Source organism: Polypterus senegalus, chromosome 2, assembly GCF_016835505.1.
Source record: "Polypterus senegalus isolate Bchr_013 chromosome 2, ASM1683550v1, whole genome shotgun sequence".
Classification (NCBI taxonomy): Eukaryota; Metazoa; Chordata; class Cladistia; order Polypteriformes; family Polypteridae; genus Polypterus; species Polypterus senegalus.
This window is the reverse complement of record NC_053155.1, coordinates 216,237,103-216,254,985: the sequence shown is the minus strand read 5'-3', so window position 1 is coordinate 216,254,985 and position 17,883 is coordinate 216,237,103. Positions and strand designations below refer to the sequence as shown.

The window sequence follows — 17,883 nt, the reverse complement described above, 5'->3', positions numbered from 1 at the left end:
CTTGGAAGTTCAACCCTGTGGGGGTCTGTGGCCCAACCAAGGGGCTGCCTGGATGATTCCTGAGCCTGGAGGACAGCATTTCTGTCACACCAGGAAGTGCTACCACTCTAGGAACTGTGTACTCCCAGAGTGCTTCCAGTTGCAAGAACAGCCCTTTCACCACACCAGGAAGTGCTGCCGGAAGACCATCACCGAGCACCTGGAGCACATCCGGGGCATGATAAAAGGGGCTGCCTCACTCCCTTCGAGGAGCCGGAGTCAGAGGGAGGAAGACGGAGTTTACAAGAGAGGAGTGGAGGTGGCAGAAGAGAGAAAGAACTGAGGAATAGTGTGTGCATGGGTGCAACCAAATTGTAAACAGTATTATAAATAAACCTGTATATTTTGGACATTGATGTCGTGTCTGTCTGTGGCCGGGCTAGCTTTTACAATAGTACAGTGTTTTATTATCGCAAACAACTGTCTATGTATTTCACCATATGTTACTGAGAATGCAACGTAAAATGTTCATATTGTAAAAAAAACATCAAGTCACTGCTTAGAAAAGCTGAGCCCATTGTGTGACTTTACTGAGGTCTCTGCTGAAACTCAACAGGAGGCACTTGTGAGACAGCAGGGTATTTTTTTTTTTTACGAGAAAAATCTGAGAAGCATGAGACAAAAGAAAAAGTCTCCATTTTATTTCTTTCTGATCTCATTGTTGTTTAGGAGAAACCAAAAAAGATAATAAGGAGATTTCTTTTTGATTTTTCATTCCGATGGGTATTGTGAAACATTTTTGTGCATTCAAAAACCTTGTATTATTCACCTGTTCATCAGTTTTCAGACAGCTGCATGTGAGCTTCTGCCTAATAACTGCTTTAATCATTAACTTTTTTCATGAAGTTACTGGAACACACAAGAAGCTGCTTCATCGTTCGAGTTTTTAAATTTTAAAATTATCAGTCAGAGAAGCTTCAAAATTCAGTGTCAGTTGAAAGGTGCTGCATAACCAAACTCCAATAGATGTACAAACTTGTAGTCGAAGAATGCCTGGTGCTAGATCAGCTTTACTTTTTTTAATTCGGTAGACAACTGCTAATTGGCAAAACAATTACTTTTAAAAGCTCTTCTCTCACTTTCAAAGTTTATCCTTCATTGACAAAAACTAAAAATTTGTCAATATAAATACCATGAATAGGCTTGAATGTGATTCTTGTCTATCACAGGACATTCTCAAATGTATTGGAGAGTTAATGATCAAACCAAACACACTCACAAAAGCACAGGCAGAATATACCATCTCCACATATACGTACAGACACTTGGATAAGATTTAATATGAGGCTCCTGAAGTTGTGAACCAGCAGTGCTCATTCTAGATTATTCAAAACTTGATAAATATTTCTAACCGTTTTTGGGCAATCATTCATTAACTGTAAGTTCACTTGAACACCATAAAAAGGGGATCTAAATTAAAATGTAGATAGGATTATTGATTAATTATTATTCAGTTTAAATAATGCAGTAAATGTGAGCAATCTCCAGACTTGTGCAAAGGGATGAAATATGTAGTTAGTGATTACAACTGATATTTTCAAAAAACACATGAAAAATGACATTAAAATGCTTTTACCTTTGATGGTTATAATTCAAGATTTGATTTATTTATTTTCTTTAAAATGCATTGTACAATTAAAATAAAAACAATTATTATTGTTAATTCATTTATAGCATGACACATAGAAACAGTGATTTCAAAAAATGGATAGAATTCTAAAAAATTTTTAAATTGATCTCTTGAGTGTTTTAGTATGACTGCTACAATTTGTGGGATGGCACTGGGTTAAAACAATAACAGGTTATGTTGGTTTATGATGCTTCAGAATTATAACAGAAGAGAACGCTTGACATAACTATCTGTTTAGGTTCATATCTGACAGAAGCAGTTATGCCACCTGAAAACAATGCCTGCTTGAAGACTATTGCAATTTAAATTGTAGTGGCAGTCAAACAGATCATTACAAGAACAAAGACTTTGATATATGAGATTGTTTTTCAATCAAAGAGATAACTTATAGGACCTTATGATAGTAATGAATTATGAGTAAAATACAAGTTTAAAAAAGGCTACACATTTCATTTTAATATGCTACAACTGCTAAAACCTAGCATGGAAAATGAGTCAACATCAATCCATTTTATCTCCTGATGCTGTTGAAACAAAAGATAGCTTGTGATTAGTTTGTTGTATAATCCTCACTAAGTGCTTCTGTTGTGGGATAAAAGCTGAGGTCATATGTGATAAGATAGCCATCATTGTACACATAGAGTTTATGGTCTTTAGGGTTGTAGTTGACACCATAAATATATTCCATCATCTTATTATAGGGGATACTGATGATGCTATCTTGGTCTGTCTTTGTGTCATATATGTAAAATATCTCTTCCTGCCTAGTATTAATTGTCCTGGTAGCATACAGGACACCACACACAATAAATGCATTACTAACTGAAGGCTTATACTGCTTTGTCACCCAGGTTCTCTCAATATCTAGGGTTGTCTCATTCAGTTTACTGATCACTATGTTACCAGTACTTTCTTCAGTGGCATAGATGACCCACAGCCCACTTTCATCTACAGCAACATCAATATCTTGCCAAGGTGTTGAATAAGAAAACCTGTTGTTAAAGGCAGCAAAAGGAATTGGTTTTCTCACTGCTACTTTAAGCGTGTTAAGATCAATTTTGCAAACATCTCTTGTGCCATAGTAGTTGAGGTACAAATGATTCCTATACACAACCATACCACTGCCCTGACCATATTCAAATGTTGCCTGTATTTGATTTCTGTACAGCAGGAAGTCATCATAGGAAGTGTACAGTCTGTAATACTGTAAGTATCTGTTATCTGTGTTCAGAGGAGCTTGCCAGTACAGTTCTTTCCTTGGATATACAGGTTCAGGATCTTTTCCCCAGGCACCAGCGTTGTATCCAAATCCTCTCCAATTCAACTGTGCAACAGATGGTTGGCTGACATTTGAAATGAGGCCATGGTTGCAAGATCCTAAATGAAGAAAAACAATTAAATAAATAAGTAACATTCTGAGAACATTTGAAAGAACAAATGTATGTTAAATATTTGTGCACAAAGACTTGTGCTCATATATTTTCATATGGGGCAAACACATTGAATACCACTTCAACATCATACTTTTCCTCACATTTAGAAGGGGTGTACATTATAGACAAAAAAATGCTTCAAGGTACTTGAAGTTTAAGTCTTCTAGCACTAACCATAAATAATTGGTGGCTTGGTGGGACCCGGCAAGGTCTGATTTCTGAGTTCCTCGCATTCTTCTAGTTTTTTCTTCAGAGCGAGAATTTCACGGCGAATAGCAAGTACATTGTTTTTGTCCAGTGCTTCCAGGCTTGTGATAATCAGACTTATGTTTTTGATCTGTAATGCACAACACAACACAATTTTCTGAAATTTGCTTGGTCCAATTCAAACAAAAAAATACAGACCAGGATGTGAATATGGATTTTTGGTAGCAAATAATGTATCTTAAATATAAAAAAATTGGTAAAATCTCAAAAGTACCTCGATATAGAGCTGTTCGACAATGACGTTGCTACCTGAGAGACTGCCTTTCAACTCTGTGATAAGTTTTTCCATCTCCTTGATTTCAACTTTGATCAGCTCAAAATCCAACTCGGTGTATGTGAGCCCACTGCTTTCCATTATTTCTATGCGTACAGTGAGGTTGTGCATGCGCTTTTCAAAGACTGAAATTTTACTTGTGTATTCCTGAAGCTGTGGAGAAAATCAGCAAAACCAGAATTAACAGTACATCTTTTAAGACACTAAGAGTGCATTTTTTTATCGGGAAGTCCTTGAGGATACTTTACATACTTTATTAAATTTTGAAGTTTATACTAGACTTTGTTTTATTTTCATTTAATGTATGACTATTTTGTGAAACTTTTAGTAACTTGTACACTAATGCTAGCAGATCAAAATTAAACATGTTTGTAAAATTTTCTTCCTTAGGTTTTTGAAGGTGTTGCATTTGAATGATAGAAAGTGTTGTTCCAGAAGAATATTATAAGAAAAACATTGTTAAAAAGTGAATTTGTATTACCTTTATAATTTGCTGCTCAACAGATACGGTCAAAGACGTAGAAGTCATCTCCAGTTTTTCAAGCCTGTCCACTGGAAAAGTGGGATCTGGAAGATAAACCTGGCACTGGCAGACTCCGTTGGCGTCAACTGTCCCATTTGCATGGCCAGCTAGGTACTTGATAAAAAAAGCACTGTTTAGAGTTCAAAAACTTTATTTTTAATTGAAAACTATATAAAATAAACATCAACTTGCATTGTATTTACGTTATGCAGAAAATAACCTATAATAATTGCCTTAAATAAAATCAACTTACCCCCTCAAAGCCCTGGCTTAAAGTGAAGCTTCCCAGGAGAACAAGAGTTACTGCAGCAAACATCTTGCAATCATTGTAAATTTTGCAGGAGCTATTTGAAATTTATACTTTCAAACTTAGGGTGAGTTATCGTTGGTCCACCAATCCGGCTATGGATCCACACAAAGCCACTCCTACTGGAGGAATTGTTTAAACCAGGGTTATTGGGTAACAACTGTATTGACAGGAAAAAAGCTGTAAGGAGAAGTGTTTGTTTTTCATAATTGTGTCTTTAGGACTATGCATGTGCTGCACACCATTTTTCAGCTTTTATTTTTACTTTTAAATTCTTAAGAATTCAAAGCTCACAGGTCTTGTTAGTGAAACATTACCTTTGAAAAAGTAAAGATTAAGAAACTGTATAGAAACAAATGATTTGCTAACACAGTAGAGCTGAATAATAGGTAGGTAAAGATAAGTTTTTGTACCTACCTAATACTATGTAGGTCCCACTTGTGCAGCCAACATAGCTCTGATCCATAAAGGCATGGATTCCACAAGACTTCTGACAGTATCCTGTGGTATCTGGCAAAAAGAAGTTAGGAGAAGTTTCTATAAGTCCTGTAAGTTGCAAGGTGGGGCCTTCATGGATCAGACTTGTTTTTCCATCACATCCCACTGATGCTCAGTCAAACTGAGATCTGGAGAATTTGGAGCCAAGTCAGTAGTGTGACAGGGCACATTATCCTGCTGCAAAAGGCCACTGCCAGCAGGGGATTCCTTTTTCATGAAAGGGTGTATGTGGTCTGCAATAGTCTTTAGGTAGGTGGTACATGTCAAAGTAACACTCAACTTAAGGTCTGGACCCAAGGTTTCCCAGGAGAATATTACCCAAAGTGTCGCACTGCCTTCGTTGGCTTGCCTTCTTCCGATAGTGTATCCTGTTGCCATCTCTTCTCCAGGTATACAGCGCACACACACGACTTGTCCACATTATCTAAAAGAAAATATGATTAATCAGACTAGGCCCCCTTCTTCCATTCCTCCATGGTCCATTTCTGATGCTCATGTAACCATTGCAGGAACTTTTGGCGGTGGACAGGAGTCAACATGGGTACTCTTACTGGTCTGTGACTCCATATGCAATGCACTGTGTGTTCTGACACCTTTCTTTCATGGCCAGCATTGCATTGTTCAGTAATATGTGCTACAGTAGCTGTTCTGGGTGAGCAGACCAGACAGGCTAGCCTTCACGTCCCACAAGCACCAATGAGCCTTGGGCGCCCATGACTGTGATAACGGTTCACCTGTTGTCATAACCTGGACCACTTTTGCTAGGTACTAACCACTGCATACTGGAAACACCCCACAAGACCTGCCATTTTGGAGATGCTCTGACCCAGTCATTGAATCATCACTATCACTCAGATCGTTACGCTTGACAATTTTTCCTGCTTCTAACACATCACCTACAACAACTGACAGTTTACGTGCTGCCTAATATATCCCAACACTCGACAGGTGCCATTGTAATGAGATGATCAATGTTATTCACTTCACCTGCCAGTGCTTTTAACATTGTGGCTCACTGGTGTATGTGTTAGTGTGTAATTTTCTCATCTGAAGCAGATCAGTAAAAGAAAAAGGACTTTAATAAATAAATAATGGGAAAGTGCAAGTATCTATTATTTATAAAGTGCAATTTAGTACTGTAGAAACAGCATCCCAGGACATCTTTTAGTAGTCCTGATATATGGCCAAAGATGCTATTACACTTTTTTAATCTTTTGAGTAAGGGTAAGATAATCAATCTATCTTTGCTCCTGTGAACCCGGCCCGGACACAGACAGGCAGACATGTTGTTAAAACACCACCACACATTTATTCACACTATATACAAATGACATGGTCACAAAGACCCCAGTTCATTGGTCACTCAGACCCCAGTCACGTGCACAAATACCCCAATCACAGTCCTGACCACAATGCCTTTCTCTTCGGGCCGCCTCCACAGCTCTTCTGAGCTTTGTCCTTCCACCTCCCGACTCCAGCCTCGAATGAAGGGAGACGGCCCCTTTCATACAGTCCCCGGATGAGCCCCAGGTGTTCCCGGCATTCCTCTTCTGGTCACGCCACAGCGTGGCGGAAGTGCCGGCTGTCCTCCCGGCAGCTCTCCGGGCGCCGTCCTAATTCTTCCCCCCAGCACTTCCTGGTGTGGCGGAAGTGCTGGGGTAACAGGTCCCCAAGGCAATGGGACGCCTCCTGGCGGTGACCACGGGCTCCTACAGGGTGGAGCTTCCATGCTCTGTACCCGTGGCCCCCAAAGCAACCAGGAAGGCGACCCCCACGTGATCCAGGGTGGGCACAGACCCACATCCTGTCCCTCATGGCGTCCCTGCCGGGTCATGGCCCCTGGCATCCCTGACACTCCTAATATAATAAATTTAACCTTTGCTAAATTGTGCTAACATTTATTGTGGTAGCCAATGTCTACAGCAGATATTGTGGTAAATTTCCCATGCCTGTGGGAAGGTTTACTATGAAAATGACATTTTTCAATGTTAAACACGTGACTATATAATTGACTTGTGAAGACAAATCTCCCCATTCTCTAAAACTGAAGTTCAAATAAGATTTTTATTTGATGTACCTAATCATTTTGGTTAAAATTAAAAAACAAAAAATTATCAATCTAAATACAAATACAAAATCTTTTGACTGTTTTGATTTTTTGCCTGATTATACCATTTTCAATTCAGGAATCTGAAATTTAATCAGAATTTCCACCGATTAATGAGTTAGAAAGAACAGAAGTACACATTTTGTTTTCTTTTTTATAAAAATTAGCTCTTAATGGAGGCAATTGCATTAATCTAGTTTACAATTTCCCCATCAAACTGTTCAAAGAAAATAGTACAGTTGTATATAAAGTAGAAAAGTGCCTGACATGAAAAAAAAAAACATTATTCAGTTTACAGCTGAATTGAGTGTTGTAATGCTCGTCTCAGATGCCATAGTGCCATGGTGAATTGTGTCTCTGAAGAGAATTTGACTAAAGAGATTTTAAATGCGGCCATTTGTGTGCCCTAGGATGAGAAGGCATCCCATCCAGTTTTAGTTTAGGCCTTTCTCCAGTTGATATAGAATTCTGGGGAAGTAAGTAGGAACAAAATGTTAAACAGAACAAAGTTAAAAACAAGGACAAGCCATCTGAGATACATTTTGAATCCAACTTGAGAGAGACTTACTTGTTAATATCTCTAGTAATACACTTTTTAACTACTTGTATATTTCATTTTTCCTTAGTTTAGTCTGCTGGTACTTGACTCCTGGTGACATTTGTTCTTTTTTTTTGGAACCTCCATCTCAAATAACCTACTTAATTTCAGAATCCCCCTCCATATTAGTAGACAAATGTTAGATAAACCACAGAATCATTATTTTCCCACAGTATTGTCACATATGATATTATGAATGGTTTCAACTTGTGTAACTTTTCATCATCCATGTATTATTAGAACTCACTTGTTCCATTAATGGGACACCTCTCATTAGATTCTACCCAGGCAGCATTTGGTGCAAGTTAGTCATTTAGTGACTGGTCAGTTTTAGGGCAGCTACTTTACACCACACTAAATTCCAGATTCCTGGTTTCAGTTCCCAGCCAGTACATAACCTGTGTTTAAAGAGTTAACACATTCTTCCCATGTTTATGTGGGGTTTTTTGTGGATATTTCAATTTTTCTTCCATAACTCAAAAGTTAGGTTTAATTGTAAATCCAAGTTGGTCATACACTATTAAGAATAGGTGTGGGTGTACATCAGCACTGGTTAGTTCTCTCCTTGTGGCTAATGCTGCCAGAACAGTTACTGGGCTCTAAAGACCTGGAGGATGAAAGACCTGGATTCAGAATGATCTACTTTGAAAAGATTTGTGATTGTTGGTGTGTACATCAGGGTATTCATTGATGTACTAGAATTCTGTGCAGGGCTACCTCTAGTAAATATGACTACACTAAATTGAGTTGGTTTGATAATGGGTAATGGACAAAAATGACAAACACAAATAATATACCTGAGCCAAATATGTAATCAATATTTGAACAGGTTGCAATTGCTTACAACAGTTCAACATGGCCACATTCCATCCACAGCAGATGTCCTTGTTGGATGAAAAGTGTTTCATATGAGATATAAGGGAATGGTATATATTTCTAAAAACTATCTGTATGATTTCACTGACAGGAAGGGTACTTTCAAAATGTACATTTATCCAGGGTGTACATTCTATGAGGATATGCATGAGAGCAGAAAAACCTATTCAAAATAATAAAGCTCGCTATCCTCAAGGCCTAAACATTTTAAGATTTCCAGAATACTACCATTTTCCACCTTACTTGGTAATTTATTGGTAAAAACTTGGTAAAGTATCTTCCTGTGTGAAATGCAGTATACCTTAAGCAGCTTTCATCTATGTTCATTTGTTTTAGATATAGAATTCATTTAAAAAGTAACAGTTGTCATCCACAGTACTGATTCCTTTTAATAAATCATATTTCCTATGTAATCTCTATTTGATTAAAGTGAAATAAATCCTTTGATTTACCCTTATAGCTCATGCCATTCAAGCCCTTTTGACTCCAGTCATTTTTCTCGGGATTTAGTACTGTTATTTCTTTTTTAAAATATGGTGACCAACACTCCACTCAATATTCTTAATAAGACCTTACAAGGGAATTGTGTATCTAAAAAATAACCTCATTTAACTTGTACTCAGCACATTGTGGAATGTTAACTCAATGTCTTGTTGTCTTTCTGTACACAGTCCAGCTGTATACAGAGACACATCCAGTACAATTTCTATTCTATTTATAACAGTCCTTTATAATTGAGTTTAATTCTGTCTATTTTTTTTACAGCACTCTGAATCCAGATTCAAAAAAGAAAGGAAAACAAAAACTGCTGTCAACAGTATTCATTTAAAACATAAATATGATGTCCACAGTTTGTTATAATAGACAGAAGTTATATTAGACAGTTGTGATGACTACCTTTTTAGTGTATTACTGATGTCTACTTCTTTTTAATTGCTGCAGCCTGGTATTTAAACTTTTTTTCTGTTACTTTGAATAAACTTTTAAAAGTGGCCTGTTCTAATGAGTGCCTGACTGTTCTCTAGTTTAAGTACTTCTCATGTCACCTACTGTGACATCACAATAATCAATGATAATCTGGCTCAGTTTTGACTCATCCAAGTGTTACAGGTCCTATCTGTTCCAAAAGGCATCCTAGTGTCCCATAAACATGTACCTCTTTGTCCTGCACCATGCAATCAGTCACACTTTGAGCATTCTATTCTTAGTTCTATCAGGACTGAAACATGGCAGACAGCTCTTTAGAGAAATTCTTCTTGTCAGTAATCTTTCTCATCTTAACACCTAGGTCTTTAAAAACCTACTGTAGGTCTAAGGTCCTGCAGAACTGATAACCACCTATTATCCATTTCATTCTTCATGGTCATGGCTGTAGGTAAAATATTAAAATATGAACTATATAAAATATATGTTTTATATGTTTTCATATGTAAAATTAGGGGGCTCGCCCACCCCCGTGTTTGGTTTACCGGATATACAATTGAAAGAGATTGCTGTTTTCATGGGAATTGTTAAATATGCATTATTTTCACTTTTACTTTAAAAATCTTTTAAAAACAATACTTGTCCTTTATTTCCAACCCCTTTCTCGCCATACGTATAATGCTGCTCGCGTTGTGGGGGTTTAATATGCGACAGCTGAACGCATGCTAAGGATATGCCGTCACATCATCTGCTGTCTTTCTGCTGCTGGCGAGCTGCCTGTTCTGCTTGTTGGATGTCGTTGTTTTAAGAGCTGGGAGCACATGATGCTTGTCTGCCAAAAGCAATCCATCAACTGCTAGATTAGATGTCTGTGGACTTGTTTTAAATGATGGCTCACTGGCTTGTCTCGCGTGACATTGTAAAAAAAACAATAATTGTCCTTTATTTCTGGCCCCGGGCATAGTTAAATCTCTTTCTTAAAGGATGTATACTGCTGTTCGCGTTATGGTTTGGCTGGGGTTTGATCATTTTAAAGCCTGTACAGTATCAGTCCTTTTTGCCACTTCATTTCTCTGCTGCTCACGTAGTGACCGCTTCTCCGTGATCATAAATATACACCTGTGTTTTCCTTGAAGTTAAACTTGTCATTGTTTTAACTGTTGTGGGACCACAGATTCTCATAGCGTATGGTCCATTATTGTGTAAATCTATGTTTTGTGCATTGAATGATGCGAATGCGAAAAGACTTTTTTTTCTGCTCTTTGCCTTTTATTTTCGACCTTGCTTTGTCCTGCTTATTTTTCAATTAAACCTGGTCCTGATGATTCATTTCCTTTTCGACGTTTCATTTATAACGTATGTCCTTTATACGCTTTATATGCACTGAGACCCCTGTATCTGTGTGTGCTACGTGCATTTACACTACTGATTTTTTTTGCATACCATGCTCTGATATTGCTTGTAAGTAGGGCATGTCTTGCATTCTCTTTCATCTCGCGGGTCTTTTATTTGTCTTCCGTGATCTTAACATGAAGATCACATATCGTCTCCTAGTCATTCCCTCCCACAGCATTTTTTTTTATAATAGAGAGATATGAACTCTGAGTCCAGCTCACGGCAGCGAAAGAGCAGTACAGGAGAAAGCTGGAACAGAAGTTGCAGAATAACAGTATGAAGAAAGTGTGGGATGGGATGGAGATGATCACTGGCTGTAGCTCAAAGTGGGGTGCCACCATCGAGAGAGACGTGGAGAGAGCAAACCAGATGAACAACTTCTTAACAGGTTTGAATACCCTAACCCACTCTCACCTCATAGGGAGACATCCCCACCCACAATTACAGCAGACCAGGTAAGCAGAGAGCTGAGGAGACTTTGTGCCAGCAGAGCAGCGGGTCCAGATGGAGCATCACCATGACTGCTGAAGGCCTGTGCATTGGAGATGGGGAGTCCTCTACAGCGCATCTTCAACCTGAGCCTGGAACAGGGGAGAGTCCCGAGGCTTTGGAAAACATCTTGCATCACCCCAGTCCCAAAGGTATCATATCCTAGTGAGCTGAATGATTTTCGGCCTGTCGCTCTGACGTCACATGTGATGAAGACCACGGAGCGGCTGCTGCTTCACCACCTGAGGCCACAGGTCTGTCATGCCCTCAACCCTCTGCAGTTCGCATACCAGGAGAAGATGGGAGTGGAGGATGTCATCATCTATATGCTACACCGATCCCTCTCCCACTTGGACAGAGGCAGTGGTGCAGTAAGAATTATGTTTCTGGACTTCTCTAGCGCCTTCAACACCATCCAACCTGTGCTCCTTAGGGACAAGCTGACAGAGATGGGAGTAGATTTATACCTGGTGGCATGGATTGTGGACTATATTACAGACAGACCTCAGTATGTGCGTCTCGGGAACTGCAGGTCTGACATTGTGGTCAGCAACACAGGAATGCCGCAGGGGACTGTACTTTCTCTGGTCCTGTTCAGCCTATATACATCGGTCTTCCAGTACAACTCAGAGTCCTGCCACGTGCAAAAGATCTCTGACGACACTGCTATCATGGGCTGCATCAGGAGAGGGCAGGAGGAGGAGTATAGGAACCTAATCAAGGACTTTGTTAAATGGTTCAACTCAAACCACCTACAACTGAACACCAGTAAAACCAAGGAGCTGGTGGAGATTTTTAGGAGGCCCCAGCCCCTCATGGACCCCATGATCATCAGAGGAGACTGTGTGCAGAGGGCGCAGACCTATAAATATCTGGGAGTGCAGCTGGATGATAAATTGGACTGGTCTGCCAATACTGATGCTTTGTGCAAGAGAGGACAGAGCCGACTATACTTCCTTAGAAGGCTGGCGTCTTTCAACTGACTCAGTTGATGTTTTTTCATTACAGTAATCCCTCCTCGATCGCGGGGTTGCATTCCAGACACCCCTGTGATAGGTGAAAATCCGTGAAGTAGAAACCATATGTTTGTATGGTTATTTTTATATATTTTAAGCCCTTATAAACTCTCCCACACAGTTTATAAATATTCCCTGCACAGTTATACAGTATAATCCCTTTGTATTCTCTTAGATATTAGGTAAGATTCATTGAAATTATGTATGTAAACACACTGTTTATATACAGTAAAACCTATATATTATTTTAAAGATATCGAGTGTCTCTGATATCACATATGTTACAGCCATTACGATAGACAGGCCACAAGCAATAAATACGTACAATGCAAGAAAAATTGTATACAGTAAATATGTGTACAGTGACACTAAACGTACGTAGTAAGTAGAAAATTAATTATGGTTACTCACCAACAGTGACATGATGATTTATCCAATAACGATGAGTTTAATTTTACTGCAAAGCAAAGGAGAGCGTTACAGCCCTTCAAAAGGAGCCACTTTAGGCAACTGTGTAACACAGCCGTTATTCTTCTTCAATCCAAATCCCTAAAGCAGATTCCATCCAGACTACTGCCTTATTACATCCACTTACAACTCGTTTTGCACCCTGGTTAAAAGGACACTGCGGCCGTAGATCTTATATTCCTTTCCTACTTTTTAAATAAAAAGAATCGTAGCCTCATTGATGCTGTAATAGCGTCCCACAGCGGTGTAGCTTTTCCCTTCCTTCAACAAATCCAAAACGTTTACCTTTTCGGCAATCGTTAACATCTTCCGTTGGCGCTTGGGCACGGCCCCTGAAACAGTAGCAGGAGCAGATCTTTTTGGAGCCATAAAGAAGGGCTTGACTACGCACAAAGACAAACACAAAAGAGCACAAAAGTTAACTCTTTACACAGCGAAACACGTTGATGCTGAATGAGCGAGACGAGACTTCCTGGTTAACACCGCATTCAGCACACAGGAACTTAACTGCGTGCTCTGATTGGTTAGCTTCTCAGTCATCCGCCAATAGCGTCCCTTGTATGAAATCAACTGGGCAAATCAACTGACGAAGCATGTACAGGAAGTAAAAAGACCCATTGTCCGCAGAACCCGCGAAGCAGCGAAAAATCCACGTTATATATTTAGTTATGCATGCATATAAAATCCGTGATAGAGTGAAGCCATGAAAGTCGAAGCGCGATATAGCGAGGGATTACTGTACTGAAAATTTTATAAATACTAAATGACAGGAAGACACATGTGGAATTAATACATGAAAACTGGAAATAACTTTCTACTTTTGTCAATGGTGTGAGCTTCTTCATTTATTTTGCACTTTTTTTATTATCTTTTTGTTAAGTAAAACAATTTTGCCGCAGTTTAAATTTCTCTCATCATTAAAGGTTTGGCTTGGCAGCTACGAAAAAGTGGGCAATAAAAAGAATAACTAGTAATAGTATTAAAAAGGATGGCCTCATATGGAACCTAAACATCCATCCATCCATTATCCAACCCGCTGAATCCGAACACAGGGTCACGGGGGTCTGCTGGAGCCAATCCCAGCCAACACAGTGCACAAGAAAGGAACCAATCCCGGGCAGGGTGCCAACCCACCACAGGAACCTAAACAATAAAGATCAAAAAACACTCCAAGCAACGTCGTGCAAAGGTGATTAAAAAGAAAAAAATGGGGCATGTATACAAGAAAATATCCAAGTCACTTAATATATCTTATTATATATATATAAGTCCAGTGAAATCAATCATCAAGAAATGCAGAGAGAATGGGACAGCTGTAAATCTGCCTAAAGCAAAAACTGCGTAATCATACAAAAAGAGCACTATTGAGGGAGCCCAGCAAGACAACTTTGAGAACTCTAAAGGAGTTACAAGATATAGTGGGTGAGAATAAGGGGACTGTGCATACAACTGTCTTCTGGGTACTTATCCAATTTCAGCTTTATGGGAGAGTTGCAAAGACAAAAATGACATCTCAGCTACAGTTTGCCGATAGTCATTTGGGAAACTCTGAAATGAACTGGAAAATGTTTGTTCATTCTGATGAGACCAAAATTGAGCTGTTTGACCATCAGACTATACACTATATTTGGTGTAAGCCAAACTCTGCATGTTATTAAAAACAAACCATCCTCATCGTGAAGCGTGGTGATGGCAGCATCATGCTGAGGAAGAGGTTCTCTTCAGCCCGCCCTGGAAGGTTTGTGAGAGTAGAGAGGAAAATGAATGCAGCAAAATACAGAGAAATCCTGAAGAAAAATCTGATGCATTCTGGAAGAAACTAGCACATTAGGAGAAGATTCATTCCCAGCCATGAACCAAACATAAAGCTAAAGCTATGCAGGATCGGCTGAGTCCTGCTCTCAATCCACTTATTTATTAAGACCTGTAATTAATTTAGACCATTTTGCAGAGATCTGCTTTCATTTTGACATTAAGGAGTCTTTTTCTACTTGTCAATGTCAAGACAAATTAAATTCATTGTAATTCAGTATTGCACAATAAGGCCTGTAACACATATATTATAGGCCCTGAATTGGCCATATGTTTAAGTTGGTCAGTTAGACTCAATTTATGCATATGTGTGGATTTTTCTTTATGCATTTTTTTCAAATAAAAAGCAATATAGTGAATGAATTTACTCTTGGGATTAATAAAGTACCTATCTATCTATCTATCTATCTATCTATCTATCTATCTATCTATCTATCTATCTATCTATCTATCTATCTATCTAAATACAAGTTTGTACCACATTCCAATCTGAGTAAACGTTAGTGTTACTACATTATTTTAAACGAGGAACTCCAAACAAAAATAAACAGCCTAACCTTTACTTTTTGTTCTTTAATGCTGCTGTTCTGATTGCATGATTTATCTGCTATGTATCACTATGTGCTACATATCACTATCACTACATATCACTATCACTGCTATGTGTTTAGCTCACCCCCCAATGTAAGCAAAATTAAATAAAATGATGTGATAATGTGTGATGCGTGTGTTCAGAACAGAGTTTGTATGTATATATATTTATTTAGCTATCTATTTATGTATTTATTTATTTAAAGAGCTTCTGTAAAAAGCCAAATTTTCTTCTGGGGACAAATAAAGTTCTATCAATTGTAAAGGAAACCACAGACAGTCATAAAGAGTTGAGGAACCCATAGACAAACCCTGTATAACTGCTAACAAAAAATGAAAATAAGTGTCATCACAGGCGCAAGTCTCAAAAGTGACTGCTTCAAGTTGGCGGAACATCCGGTGAAAAGGACTTTCAGCAGGAAGAGGCGAGCTAAGGTGGACAAAGACCAAAAGTGATGTCAAGGTTGGTAAAGCCATGAATTTTCCAGTTTGCTGAGGGACGAAAAGATATGGTGTTAGTAGACGATGACATTCTGTGTTCTGGTGGAAAATTTCCAATCCCCGAGCCTTTAAGCTTCCCAGTGTACATGCACGCACGTCTATCTATCTATCTATCTATCTATCTATCTATCTAATTATCTATCTATCTATCTATCTATCTATCTATCTATCTATCTATCTATCTATCTATCTATCTATCTAAATGCTTCTTCTACAATGCTTAGCACAACATGCATTATAAAACAAGAATACAATATAAATAACTGCATGCAATTATGAGGCACATACACTCCCTGAACATGTTATTGTACACCTGCTTACTCTTGTAGCTATCTAATCAGCCAATCATGTGTCAGCAACGCAATGCATAAAATCATGCAGAGACAGGTCAGGTGCTTCAGTTAAGTTCACATCAAACACAAGAATAGAGGAAAAATGTGATGTCAGTGAATTCAGCTGTGGGCACAACTGCTAACTGTATGGTTTGAAAAACAAAACCATCAGTGATCTTCCGTTCTATCAGTGGAAATGCCTTGTTGACAGAGGTCAGAGGAGATTGCTCAGACTGGTTCGAGCTGACCGAAAGGCTATAGTACTTTGAGCTATATTATTTGTATGAAAATATGCTATATAAATAAATGTTGTTGTTGTTGTTATAGTCAGGGGTGTAAGAGTTTAAGTCAGATAAGCACTCTGTGCAATTGTGGGGAAGAGAAAACCATCTTAGAATGTAGAACACATTGAACTTTGATGTGGGTGGTCTAAAACAGCAGAAGACCATCTTGAGTTCCACTCCTGTCAGCCAGAAGCAAAAAGCTAAGGCTACAGTGGACATAGGGTTACCAGAACTGAGCAACTGAAAACTGGAAAAACGTAACCTGATTTGATAAAACCTAATTTCTGCAGAGGCACAAGGATAGTAGGTCAGATTGTGGCACCTAGAACGTGAATCTGTGCACCCAACTTGCCTGGTATCAACGGTCCAGGCTGGTGGTGGTGGTGGTGTATTATTTAAATGTCACATCTTATTTGAGTCTTGCTGCAAACCATGTAAATCCCCTTTATGGCCACAATTTACCCATCTTCTAATGGCTACTTCTAGCATGATGATGCACCATGTCAAAAAGCAAAAGTCATCTCAAACTGGCTTCCTGAATGTGTCAAGGAGTTCAGTGTTCTTCAGTGGCCTTCACAGTCACCTTATCTGAATCTAATAGCAAACATTTGAGATGTGGTAAAATATGAGAATCAAATTACTAATGTGCAGCTGACAAATCTGCAGAAATTGCATGATGCAATCATGTCAATAGAATCTGAAAGGAGTGTTTCCAACATCTTTATGATGTTTGAAGAGCAAAAGGAGGCCCTACTCAGTATTGTTATAGTGTTCCTTGTAATGTGCCCAGGGGCTGTATGTTATTCATCAGACCTTAAGCATGATGTCAGGCAGTGACAAGGAGTTAAGTTCTAATTTGGCAGTTGAAAGCTCAGGCTTTTCAAGATCTTTTAATTAACAAATAAGCCCAAAACATCCAACTATTTCTGCTCATGCAGATTGTTCTGTACCCTCATGTTTAAAGCAAAAAAAACACATTAATTCAAACCTTGTTGCCAAAACAATGCTGCAGGCTATGAAGCTAAGGAAATATGTCCATTTCATATTCAAAGATGAGCAATCATAATTAGTATATTAGAAACAGATGAGCAGTACTTAAATGTTAGTCTTTAAGTAGTAGACAAAAATAAAAACATTAAAAGTGCAAGATGCAATGTGTTAATTTACAGGGTAAAGTGAAGATTTTACTGATTTACTGTATAATATGCAACATAATGTATGAAAAAAATGTGTCATTGAGTATATGTAGATTTTCATTACATTGAAAACCTTTATTACTTCAATGGATTTGCATTTGAGAAAGAACAGGTGAGAAAAATAAGGTGATCACAATATGGACCCTTATTAAAATTTAAAAAGTTCAAGAATGCAACATGAAAAATGAACACTAAAAGAGTAAATCCACAAATTAGTCAAAAGAGCTGTTTTAACCATGACATGTTTGACAACAACAATCAGGAAATGAATGGATTTTCTACCCACTGTGGTCTTTCCAGTGGGAAAAAACCTGAGGTCATAA

The 17,883-nt window shown here is 38.5% G+C and overlaps 1 protein-coding gene across 1 annotated transcript; it reads right to left on the bottom strand.

Moving 5' to 3' along the window:
• Positions 1–1,646: 1,646 nt before the first annotated feature.
• LOC120524458 (olfactomedin-4-like) lies at positions 1,647–4,482 on the bottom strand. Its single transcript, XM_039746311.1, has 5 exons — positions 4,420–4,482; positions 4,125–4,280; positions 3,584–3,796; positions 3,277–3,439; positions 1,647–3,046 (listed from the first exon to the last, which is right to left on the bottom strand). The coding sequence occupies exons 1-5, from the start codon at positions 4,480–4,482 to the stop codon at positions 2,220–2,222; spliced, it is 1,422 nt and encodes a 473-aa protein (XP_039602245.1). The 3' UTR covers positions 1,647–2,219.
• Between the last annotated feature and the right edge of the window lie 13,401 nt (positions 4,483–17,883).